Source organism: Chelonoidis abingdonii, chromosome 4, assembly GCF_003597395.2.
Source record: "Chelonoidis abingdonii isolate Lonesome George chromosome 4, CheloAbing_2.0, whole genome shotgun sequence".
In the NCBI taxonomy this organism is placed as follows: domain Eukaryota; kingdom Metazoa; phylum Chordata; order Testudines; family Testudinidae; genus Chelonoidis; species Chelonoidis abingdonii.
This window is the reverse complement of record NC_133772.1, coordinates 156104724-156117859: the sequence shown is the minus strand read 5'-3', so window position 1 is coordinate 156117859 and position 13136 is coordinate 156104724. Positions and strand designations below refer to the sequence as shown.

The following is a 13136-nucleotide window of genomic DNA, read 5'->3' as shown; positions in this document are numbered from 1 at the left end:
TTAAAATGTATGGTTCCAAAGTTGAAAAATAAGTACTATGTAAAATTGTTTGTATCATTCTAAGCATCTAAGAAGATTAAAATTTTTAAACAGTTTTCTCGGAAACGGTTAATTAAACAAAATAAATTAAGAGGATCATTTTAATGCAATGTTTTAGCATTAAATCATATCCAAGGTTGTATCTCTTAAACAGTCAAAGATTTTAAAAATATTAAATAAAATTGGCCCAGTCCCCCCAGTTCACGACGCCTGTAGTTTAAATAATTTTATTTGAATGATGTTGCATGATAGAACGTTGGAAATAAACTTCAACGGGAAAGCATATTCAAATTGCAAGCACAGTCCTTTTAGTAAAGAGAGCAAATTTTTGGAAATATGTTTTTCCTTCATCAGGCTGGAAACGTGTAGCCTCATTACTTCCCAACAATCAATGTTGTAGAACAGCGATAGCACGTACTAACGCTATGGCACATACCAAATTTCACTGATATATCTATATTAAAGCACTTTTGAGATAGTAATTAAAAACTTGGAAAATATTTTGAATATTTTACCACAACATTTCATAAGAAAAAGTAACTTGCAATTTATCAATAAAAATTTATCTTATGTATATTAAAATACCTCTTATTTCATTAAAACTGCAAGAAATGTTAAAATATTAAAATATACTTGAATAATTCCTTTAAAAAGTGGAAGTCAAATTCTAGTGAGGCAAATAGAAAGGAGCACAAACACTGCCAGCTTAAGTGCAAGAGTGTAATACGAAAAGCCAAAGAGGAATTTGAAGAACGACTAGCCAAAAACTCCAAAGGTAATAACAAAATGTTTTTTAAGTATATTAGAAGCAGGAAGCCTGCTAAACAACCAGTGGGACCCCTAGACGATCGAAATACAAAAGGTGCGCTTAAAGACGATAAAGTCATTGCAGAGAAACTAAATGGATTCTTTGCTTCAGTCTTCACGGCTGAAGATGTTAGGGAGATTCCCAAACCTGAACTGGCTTTTGTAGGTGACAAATCTGAGGAACTGTCACAGACTGAAGTGTCACTAGAGGAGGTTTTGGAATTAATTGATAAACTCAATATTAACAAGTCACCGGGACCAGCCTGTATTCACCCAAGAGTTCTAGAAAGAACCAAATATGAGTTGCGGAACTAGAACAAGGTTTGGTACACCTGTCCTTAAATCGCTTCGGTCCCAATGCTGAAGTTATCGAATGTATGCTAATTTAAAGAAGGACTCTAGAGCGTGATCCCAGCAATTACAGACCGGGTAAGTCTAACATCGGTACCAGGCAAAATTAGTCGAACAATCTTAAGATAAAATTGTCCAGAACAACCAGAAAAACATAAACTGTTGAGTCAATAGTCACATGGTTTCGGTAAGGGAAATCGTGTCTTAACTACATCTATTAAAGTTCTTTGAAGGGTCAACAAACATGTGGACAAGGGGATCCAGTGGACAGAGTGTACTTTAGATTTCCAAGAAAGGCCTTTAAAGGTCCCTCACCAAAGGCTTACGTAAATTAAGGCTGTCAGGGAAAGGAAGGTCCTTTTCATGGACTGGAAGAAGCTGGCTAAAGAGGCCAGGGAACAAAGGGTAGGAAATTATGGTAATTCTCAGAATGGGAGGGGTAACTAGGTGGTGTTCCCAAGGGTCAGTCCTAGACGCAAAGTCCTATTCATTTATTCCATAAATGATCTGGACAAGGGATAACAGTGAGGTGGCAAAGTTTGCAGAATGATACTAAACTACTCCAGATAGTTAAGACAAAGCAGATTGTGAAGAACTTCAGAAAGATTTCAAAAAACTAAAGTGATTGGGCACCACAAAATGCAAACTGAAATTTTCAATGTGGCTAAAATGTAAAGTAATGCAGCACTGGGAACATAACCCCAACTATACACATACGAAACTATGATGGGGCTAATTTAGCTACAACAGTTCAAGGCAAACCAGATCTTGGCATCAATCGTGGATAGTTCTCTAAAGATGCTCACGGCAGTTGTGCAGAGGCGGTCAAAAAAGCACAACAAGATGTTGAATCATTAAAAAGGGATAGAGAAAAGAAACTGAGAATATATTTTGCCCTTAGATATAAATCCATGGTAACGCCATCTCGAATAAACTGTGTACAGATGTGGTCTCCTCACCATCAAAAAGATATCTACGGCACTAGAAAAGGTCAGAAACAGGGCCCATAAAATGGGTTAGGAGTTTGGAGAGGGTCCCATATGAGGAAAGATTAAAGAGGCTAGGCTTTTCAGCTTGGAAAGAGGAGTACTAAGGGGGATATGACCTAGAGATAATAAAATATGAAGTATGTTGAGAGTGATAAGGAAAGTTCTTTACTTATTCCATAAGTAACAGGAAACTTAGGTCACCAAAGAAATTATAGGTACGGTTTAAAACAAATTAACGGAAGTTCTTCTTCACAGAGTGACATCAAGCTTGTGGAACTCCTTACCTGAGGAGATTGTGAGGCGGGGACTATTAACAATGTTTAAAAGGGGAAACTGGATAAATCAGTGGCTAACTCCATAAATGGCTATTAGCAGAAGGGTACAAAGAATGGTTGTCCCTAGCCTCTGTTCATCAAAGGATGGAGTGGATGGCAGAGAGAGATCATCCCATCATTGCCTATTTAGCTTCACTCCCTCTGGGGCACCTGGCATTGGCCACTGTCGGTAGACAGATACTGGGCTAGATGGACCTTTGGTCTGACCCAGTACGGCCGTTCTTATGTTCTTATGTTCTTATAATAATTTTGTGTAAAAAGAAAATGTGATCATTTTTGTCCAGAAAATCCAAAATAAATTCAAAGTACCTTAAGTGGTTAAGATATCACATGCAGGTACATTATAAAAAAATGTAATGCTTTTGTTCATTGCTTTTCGAAGATCATAACAAGAAACATTTGGATGCAGTAGCAGTACAAGAAGATTTGGCCATGGCTTCAACCAAAAAATCAAATCTTGCCCCATGATCGATAGCTAATTTACGGAAAAGGATCTCAACAACGTCTTTACTTTTGAATTTGAAAAGCCCAAATTTGGACTTTTGGGAAAAGGAAAGAAGAAATCAGCAATGTGCAAGGTGGAAAAGGAAGTGAATGGCGAGTTCAAATCATGTAGCTTCAAGACAAGTGAAGCAAGTGCCGTGAAAAGTTTCAACCTTTGGTGGCATGTAAAATGTAATCATCCTGAAAACTATGCGGCTCTGGTTACAAAAAAGGACCAGGAAGATGAGGCAAAACCAAAAGCTGATGTGGCTAAACAACATTCATCTGTCTCTTTGAAAATTCCTGGAGAAAAGATTTTTTGTGGAGCTTTATCTGAAAAGAAACCCAAAATTGAGCAAACAAAACTTGATTCATATTTGAAGTCCTCAAAGGTTACAGTCACCATGGATGCCAGTACTTTCCGTGAAGGGCTGATGGGAAATGGTTTGCTTGAGTTCAACACTGCTCACTACCTTCAGGCTAAAGAACAAAGGATTCAAAAAAATTGCAGGTGAAATGGATTGGCAGCTTGGCATTTCAACGGGGCACGATGCGGTGCGTCATATAGTTGTCAGCACAGCTGAATCTGGTTGCAAAGAGCTCAAGAAAGCTTTGGAGCAAAAATTGTGCTACCTGAAAATGCATGTGGCAACCCATGGAAACAGAAATTTCCTTGCAATCAATACTCAGTACTACGAAGAAGGAAAAGATAAAGGTGTGGTAAAAACCTTAGACATAATCAACGGTGAAGGGCATCACAACTCTTTGTACGTGAAAAGTCAAGTAAAAGCTATTTTAGAAAAATTTGGGATCAGTGAAATGTAAGTGCTGAGCATCTGCGTTGACAATGCAGCAAACATGATGTGTGCTGTTAAAAATTTCAGTGAGGACAATGAAACCATTTCTACCTCTGAGAACAGGGATGTGAACAGAACTGAAGCTATTTTGCCTGATGAAGGAACTAAAGGAATGGATGAAATCGAACTCAACATGGATGCTGCTGCGCAATGGGTTAATGACCCTAGTCTCACACTTCCAACATCTGGCTTCATGAGGATGACTCAAAAGTCCAAAAGACTATTCACACTCTTCAGCTGGCAATCTGGGATGGATTGAACAAGGAACATGCAAAGAAATTTCTGGCAAAAATTTGACAAGTAATTGTCAAACTACGAACCCCAAGTATTTGAAGTGTTCTGCTTGATTTACACAGGGTAACTCAATCATTGGATACTGTGACTTGCTGGGGTTCAACATTTGCGATGATTGATCGGCTTCTCGTTTTTCAATCTTATTGTGAACAATTGGCTGCTCCTGGAATAAGAGAACTCAAGTTAACAAAACCAGAATGGGGCAAAGTGAAGAACCTGTGAGACCTCTTGGCAAAGCCAAACCAAACAACTGTGGATCTTCAAGCTGTCTATGTAACCTTGGGAGTTTTAATGAAGGAATGGCGAAAACTGTCAAAATTCTTGCAAGAAAATGGTGGACAAATTGCAGAAAGAATTCTATCCTCCACACAGAAACTCAAAGAGAAGCTTTTTGACAACATTCATTTCCTTGCTGGAGTTTATATTGACCCACGATATCGGATTCTTCTTACCTCAAGGGAAATACCAAAGGCAAAGGAAGGGCTCCTTGATATTGCTCGACAACTCAAAAAACAAAATCTATTGCTACATTTGAACTCGGCGAAAGAGGTTGAAGAAAATGAAACACAACAAAAGGAGTCATCAACAACCAAATTTTCAGTTTCGGAAAGTTCACATCCTTCAGAAATAGCAGGCTGTTCTCAAACTTCCATCTCCACTCTGAACTTGTTTGAGCGTCCATCCTGGAGACGTCTTCAGTCTTCATGGGGAAATGGAGATAATTCAAGCATCAATTCTTCAGAAGATGATGACTTTGAAAAGGAATTGGATAAACAAGAAAGACTTCAAAAGGGAATTGAATAAACAAGAGAGACGTCAACGAAACAACGTTAACTGGGATGACTTTCAGTGAGGAGTTACTGGACAGTTTCTTCTGCTCCTTTGGAACCCACGTAACTTTAGGAGGGCACCTTTGGCAATTACTACCTCCCTTTCACTGCTGCCAGAACTGTGGCAAAGTGTCAGTAGTCTACACTGGGAGCAGCTGACCACCGCAGTCTGGATACTTGATCCTGGGCAATGGGCACAGCAGCAGACGATAGTCTCATCACATGGTGAAAACACTCCTTCCTCCCCACTCGTAGCTCTAGAGGGTGTTAAACAGAAGCTACCAAAGTTAAACATTTTAAAATCAGCAGGTCCAGATAACATCCAAGAGTTTTAAAAGAGCTGACTGAGGCATTTGCTGGACTGTTACTGTTGATTTTCAATAAGTCTTGGAGCACCGGGGAAATTCCAGGAGACTAGAAGAAAGCTAACGTACCAATTTTTAAAAGGGTAAACAGTATGATGGGCGTAATTACAGGCCTGTCAGCCTGACATCAATCCCAGGCAAGATAATGGAGCAGCTGATACAGGAATTGATTAATACACAATTTAAGGAGAGTAATGTAATACATGCCAATCAACAGGGGTTTATTCAAAATAGACCCTGTCAAACTAACGTGATATCTCTTTTCGATGCGATTACAAATTTGGTTGATAAAGGTAGTAGTGTTGATTTAATATACTGACCTCTGTATGGCGTCTGATTTGGTGCTGCATGACGTTCTGATAAAAAATGACAATAATATAAAATTAACATGGTACACATTAAATGGGTTAAAAACTGGCTAAACAATAGGTCTTGAAATGTAATTGTACACAGGGAATTATCATCAAGCAGGTGTATTTCCAGTGGACATCAGTTCTTGGCCCTATGTTATTTAACATTTTTATCAATGACCTGGTAGAAAACATTAAATCATCACTGATGAAGTTTGCAGATGATGCAAAAATTGGGACAGTGGTAAATAATGAAAGGGCAGGTCACTGATTCAGAGCAAACTTGATTGCTTGGTAAAATGGGTGCAAGCAAGCAAGCAGCGTTTTAATGCAGCTCAATGTAAATGTATGCATCTAGGAGCAAAGAATGTAGGCCATATTTATAGGCTGGGATACTTTATCCTGGGAAGCAGTGACTGAAAAAGTGGGTCATAGTAGCTAATCAGCTGAACCCCGCCCCAGAGTGACTTTGTGGCCAAAAGGGCTAATGCAGTTCTTACGCGCATAAACAGGGGAATCTCCAGTAGAAGCAAAGAGATTATTTTACCTTTGTACTTAGTACTGGTGCAGCTGCTGCTGGAATAGTGCAAGCAGTTCTGATGCCCACAATTCAAGAAGGATGTTAATAAATTGGAGAGAGTTAATTGAAGAGGACGGGAATGATGAAAGGATTAAAAAACTGGCCTTATAAAGATTTTGCTCCTTGAGTCTATCTATTTAGCTTAACAAAGACATGATTAAAGAGAGATCTGATTACAGTCTAAGAGTATCTACATGAGGAACAAATATCTAATAATGGGCTCATCAATCTAGCAGAGAAAAGCATAACATGATCCAATGGCTGGAAGTTGAAGCGAGACAAATTCAAACTAGAACTAAAGAGCAATTTTTAATGGCAAGAGTAATTAACCATTAGAACAACTTACCAAGGGTCCAGTTGGATTCTCCATCACTGAACATTTTAAAATCAAGATTGGATGTTGTTCTAGAAGATCTGCTCTAGGCATTATTCTGGGGAAAGTTCTGACCTGTGTTACACAGGAGGTCAGACTAGCTGATCACAATGGTCCCTTCTGAATCTCTGAACCCTGCCCACAAATGCATAGCAGAAGATAGCCAGGACCTCATGTTTCCAGGACACTTGCCAATTCCAGGTAAATCATGACATTTTTCAAAGCCTATTAAAAGTGATTTATATTTGGTTTGTGTATAGTCCAGCTGATACAAAATCTCTTTAAAACCAGAGTTCGTAAGATGGCCTATTTATATGCTTGGAATTTAATTATCAGAGGCACTGCAGAAGGACAAGCAGTTTCCCATTTGTTGTCCTTGCTGTGCAGTATGTTCCCGGGCTTCAAGTTTCTGAGTGATCCTGAGAGGAAAGTGAGTGCATTTAATCAGAACCTCCTCAGAAGAGACCCTCAGCTCATTCTTATAGATGGTTCTAGGTAATCCTACTGATCACACTGATCACACACATTCCTATGTGGGAAAGAAAGAACTCTCTCTTTAAGCAAATCTAGGTATTTCTATACACAGAGCCACAGACTGCCTGAGATTGGTGTTTAACTCTATAGACCACCAATGCGAACTTTCCTGCAAATCAAGAACAACATGTATGCCTTAGATTCAGTGGGGTGAATGGGGAGTGCTAATGTAATATTTTTAACCACAAAATACAAAAGGACATGATATTGGAACAATACAAGCTAACTGGACATTTTATTCACACTTCTTGGACAAAGCTTCACTTATGTGCTAACACCACTACTGTAGCAATTTACAGAATTTTAAAATGTTTCCTTTAAAAAAAATTGTTTACAACTCTCAGCAGAAATAAAGACTATTTTACATAATTTGATAAAAGATTCAGAACTAAAAAAGCATCTAATAAGCTTTAGCCCAAACAGTTATTTCACTGAAATTTAATCAAAAGAGAATTCCTTATAAAACCATCAGGCTGTACATTTAAACCCCGACTGAAGAGTCAAAGTGCACGTCTGGTTTACTTTTTAACATTCTTTATTCTGTTAATACATGTTAGAGCCACACCTCACCTAGGAGGAAGTTACTTCACAATCTTCTTGTATTTACTGTTGATAGGCAACAGTTGGTGACAGGACCTATTTTAGCTGTGCAGCTATGACTCTTGCTCAACCATACTGTGTTAGTATTTGAAGCATCCGGAATCCCATTCTAGCTTTATTTTGGTTAAAAATAATGTTCATAAAGATTTCTCTTCAAGAGGCTAATTATTTGGGTTTATAAATTGACATATTAAGTTTACTGGGAGTTCTCAAGTATACCAGAGACGTAGAATCTGTTTATGTACCTGAATTCCTGTGCTAACACAATGCAATGTACGTATATAACAGAAATCTAGAAGGTAATCTTTAAAAAAAAAAAAAAAGGGCCAAATTGTCTGGTAGCTAACTCCCCTTAATTATCTCCATTTCCCAACATCTCAGGCACACATGCTTTTAAAGTGTACTTTGCAGCATTATGTCCCTGGGGCCATACAATTATCTTTTTTGTAGTAATTATGTTGTACATACTAAGACACTCATAGTTCAGTTAGGAAAGAGGTTGTTTTAAGTCCCCAGATTTTAATGAACATTCTCCACATTCCAGGGAACAGTTTAACTTCCAGGCACACTTCTGAAAACATTTCATAGTGTTTGAAGCAGCAGGTGTGAGAGGAAATACAAAGTTCACAAGTGTGTCTTTCAGTGATACCAATCAGTACCCTTGAAGGTCCCCTCCTACCAACAGATGACTGGAAGTGGGAAACTTTCATGACTCACTGCTATTTGGACTCGCAGTGAAAGTAATGTACAAAATGACTCAACTAAAGACAGGTTTCTGTAACTTCCTCCCTTTCACATTGTTTTTACGAAGTAGATTTTCATCCAAATGCTCAATATGCTGCACAAAAGCAAGCTCATTTTGCATTATCTGTCTTTAAGAATAATTAGTTGCTCTTCACTGACCCCCATGTTTTGTTTTTATAAAAATGGCTTTTATTTATCTATCTCTGATCTCTGTAGGCAGACAGTGCTTGTCTAGCTCATCTGGACTATGAATGACTGTGTGCATATGTAAACCAAGCAAGACATCCAAAGGAAATATAAAACCAATTGTTGGACTTGTGCCTATCTCAGGTACTCTGCATTATGGGAGAAAGCTCTGAATGTCAAATAACATTTTCAGCAGCTCCCCAATGATGCAATGACAAAGGATTGTTTATGGTACTTCCATATTCCACATTCCTTAAAGGGCGTTCATCAGTTTTTCTCATTTTGTTCATTAGTGGGGAGGTGAATTCCCCAATCTCTTGAAAGAGGGAGGGACCATCACAGCCTCTCCCTGGCCATGATGCCTCAAGGGCCACCTTGCTGCAGTGGCGATGCTGGAAGGTCCTGTTTAAACCAGTGAACATGGGAAATCGGAGTGCGGGCAGCCCATTTGGCAATGACTCTTTCTGTTCCTCCTACAGCCCTCTAGTGACCATAGAGCAGCAGTTAGTGCTAGCACCCTGTGCAGAGAGGCAGCTCTTTGGTGGGGAAGGAGATGTCATTGCCTCTGCAGTTGAAGGTGGCTCTTTTCTCTCTTCCAGCTGGGCACTCACTGATTCCTGTCCCCCCATTAAAACAGTATCTTGGGGGTGCTCTCCATTCCCTCAGGACGTATCTGATCTCACATCTCCTACGTTTAGTAAGTAGAGAAGTAAAGGCTTATGGAGGCAAACAACTGAAATGTCAGTTTTGTATAATACAGCCTAAACGACAGTGTTCATCTGCCGAATAAGACGACTTCCAATTTATCTTCACTCTGACAAACTGCAGACTTCATTTAGTGCAGTCACACAGCTAACCAAGAGTAGATACAACCAGTGCAGTGCTGGTTCATTTCACAAGCAAAATCTTCGCTCCACTTCATCTGCAATCATTTTTGCAATGGCAAGGGAGGAGGTAGCAGCAGGAGATGGGGCATTTCTGACATGAAGAACTCTGCTTCCAATATCGCCAGTGCCTCCATCAAATACAAAGTCATCTACCAAATTTCCATCCTGGTCCAAGGCCTGGGCTCTGACTCCAGATGGACCCCTGCAAAAACAAAGGAAGACTTGGTAATTAGAAAGAAAACAGCGTGGGCTAATATTATCTAATAAACCACACCAAGTTGTGAGAAATGCTAAACACAATACTGTCAATTCCCTTTAGGGCATTTAAAAGTGAACCAGGACCTAGACATTAACAACGATCAGTTACAAAACATGTCGGTTTATAACATGGTGTTACTTCTGAATCCCCTTGAGGTGAGATGGGGATCGCTAGCAGGTCACAGAAACAAGGAAGCAGACCAGCGCTAGTCTATTTCATTCTAAACCTGAGAGAGATGTGGTCTAAAAATACAACTACACTAGATCTCATTCAAGCTCTGGCACTTACTCACCCCCTGTGATCTGGGCAAGTCAGTTAGCATAAACATCACTAAAATACTTCGGCCACAAATATCCAAATTTTCTCCAATTTTCTCTTGTCAATAAGGGAGATGGATATTAGCTCACAGCCACCATTATACTTACCCTACATACATACTGTTGTATAGAGATTTTGTTACTAAAGAATATTTGTACCATTTGGGGCACCATGCCCTTCCTATGGAAAGCCGTAAATCAGATGTGACATGGAAAAAATATTCTGCAGCTGTGCAATTTGTGTAGGCTGCAGTCATAGACAGCTATTCCATGCTGACATCCCAGCAGTGAAATATGATTATGAGGCTCAGTTACTGTATTTCCCTCTTAGTGGAGCTTCCTGTAGGGCTGTTTGCAGGCAGTGCCGAATGCAGCAGCACACCTGCTTACTGGATTGATCACATCTATTATCAATATTTATATGTCCTCCTTTATCACCATATCCAATGTCTAACAATCTTTTCATGTGTTCACCCTCACAGCACTCTGTGGAGCTTCTTTATTTTACAGATGGGGAACTGAGGCCTGGAAAAACTAAGGGCTTGTCAACATGAAGAAGTTTACTGGTGTAATTATATTGCTATAACTCTCCATGAGTGCACTGTTGTTCTAGAATAAAAGTGCCTTTTCCCAGTTTGGTTTATGTCACTAAATGGGACCCTTAGTCCATAATAAGAATCAGGGCCGGCTCTACAGTTTTCGCCACCCCAAGCAGCGCGTTGAATTGCTGACGCAGATGGCGGGGGCAGTCCGTGTGCCCTTAGGGCAGCAGGCGCGTTTCTGTGGTGGTGGCAATTCGGCGGCAGCTTCTATGTTTAGCTGAAGCCGCCGCAGACAGCTAAACATAGACGCTGCCGCCGAATTGCCGCCACCGCGGAAGTGTGCGAGCCGCCCTAAGGGCACACGGACTGCCCCCGCCATCCGCGGCAGCAATTCAGCGCGCTGCTTGGAGGCAAAACAACAGGGACTGCTGCCCTCTGCAGAATGTCGCCCCAAGCACCAGCTTGGAATGCTGGTGCCTGGAGCCAGCCCTGATAAAGAGTGTCTACACTGGGTGTCATTCTGGTCTGAATACAACAGTATAATTATACAAGGATGACTATGCCAGTAAGTTTCCCCATGAATAACAAGCCCGAAGCGACTTGCCCTAGGTCACACAGGCCGAGCAGGGAACTGAACAGGGTCTCCCAAGTCCCAGGGTAGCATCCTAATCATCGCACCACCCTTAGCCTTGTCCTGCAGTTTGCGCACTGGATGCTTATGTGGAAGAATGACTGTAAGCCAGCCATGTTTGTTTAAAAACCCTTTGAGCAGGGAGAAGGCTACATGGAAGGCTTTCATATTGAGTTTACCCTGATGATTCTCTGCATGCCAGTAATATTAACCATTTAAGGATTCCTTGTCTACATACGACAGTTCATATGGAATAAGGTAGGGTGCGAATTTAAAGATTAGCTATTCCTAATTAACTCCATGTGTGGACACTCATACTCCTGAAGAAGAGTCTCTTATTCCAAATTAGCTTAATCCACTGTTATAATCAGCAAAACTATTCCAGAATAATTTGCTTAGACAGCCCTTAGACTGAGAGTGGACCAAGCTTTTCTGTAGCAACCATTAACGAGGCATACCAACAGGCCGAATCCAGCAGGGTGGCATGTCACATATAGTAACAGACAAATTTAAATTAGAGTGGTTTGCATATGGCCGTTCTAGACTTCTACAAGCATTAATCTTGTATTGATGCTAATTTTAGAAATGATGATGACAAGGATTGCAAGATGATTAGGAATGTCAATTGTTTAAGACATTTAAAAGCGCTGGGGATATCTGAATATTTGTGGTTCACACAACTTATCCCAGTGATGCAGACATCTGAGCAGTGGATAACATTTAAAAGGTCTCAAAAGCAGTAATGCAAACAGCACTTTGACAGCGAGTGGTTTAATATAGAATCATAGAGTTTAAGGCCAGAAGGGACCCCTAGATTATGTCCTCTGACCTCCTGTAGAACACATGCCACCAGCACCCCCCAGCACCCGCACACTAACCCAACAGCTGAAAATACTGGTTACTCACCTTCTTGTAACTGTTGTTCTTCTAAATGTTTTGTTCACATCCATTATAATTGCACCACATGTACAGTTGTTGGAAACTTTTTCCCTTAGCAGCTCCCATCAGGTCAGCCAGGGAGCCCCCTGGATTAGCGCCTTCGTGGCGCTCAATATATGACCCTGCCGACCTGCCACCCCCTCAGTGCCTTCTTGACAGCTACTCCGACAGAGGGGTAGGAGGGTGGGTATAGGAATGGAAGTGAACAACAATTCTGCAATCCTGGCTAATAGTCGTTGACGTACTTATCCTCCATGAATTTATCTAGCTCTTTTTTGAATCCTGTTATAGTCTTGGCCTTCACAACCACCTCTGGCAAGAAGTTCCACAGATTGACTGTGCATTCTGTGAAAAAATACTTCCTTTTGTTTGTTTTAAACCGGCTACCTATTCATTTCATTTGGTGACCCTTTGTGTTATGAGGATTGAATAAACACTTCCTTATTTACTTTCTGCATACCAGTAATGATTTTATAGACCTCTATCATATCTCCCCTTAGTTATCTCTTATCCACGCTGAAAAGTTCCGGTCTTATTAATCTCTCCTTATATGGAAGTTTTTCCATACCCCTAATCATTTTTGTTGCCCTTTTCTGTACCTTTTCCAATGCCAATATATCTTTTTTGAGATAGGGCAACCAGATCTGCACATAGTATTCAAGATGTGAGTGTACCATGTATTTATTCAGAGGCAATATGATATTTTCTGTCTTATTATCTATGACTTTCCTAATGGTTCCCAACATTCTGTTTGCTTTTTTGACTGCCGCTGCACATTGAGTGGATGCTTCCAGAGAAGTATCCACAATGACTCCAAGATCTCTGTGGTAATAGCTAATTTAGA

At 40.2% G+C, this 13136-nt stretch overlaps 1 protein-coding gene across 1 annotated transcript in view; it reads right to left on the bottom strand.

The window, feature by feature from the left end:
• Positions 1-7394: 7394 nt before the first annotated feature.
• L2HGDH (L-2-hydroxyglutarate dehydrogenase) overlaps positions 7395-13136 on the bottom strand; it is an 18063-nt gene continuing 12321 nt past the window's right edge. Inside the window, exon 7 of the mRNA XM_032775782.2 lies at positions 7395-9806. Within this exon, the coding sequence (XP_032631673.2) occupies positions 9611-9806 (196 nt within the window). The 3' untranslated portion in view covers positions 7395-9610. The remainder of the gene's footprint in view (positions 9807-13136) is intronic.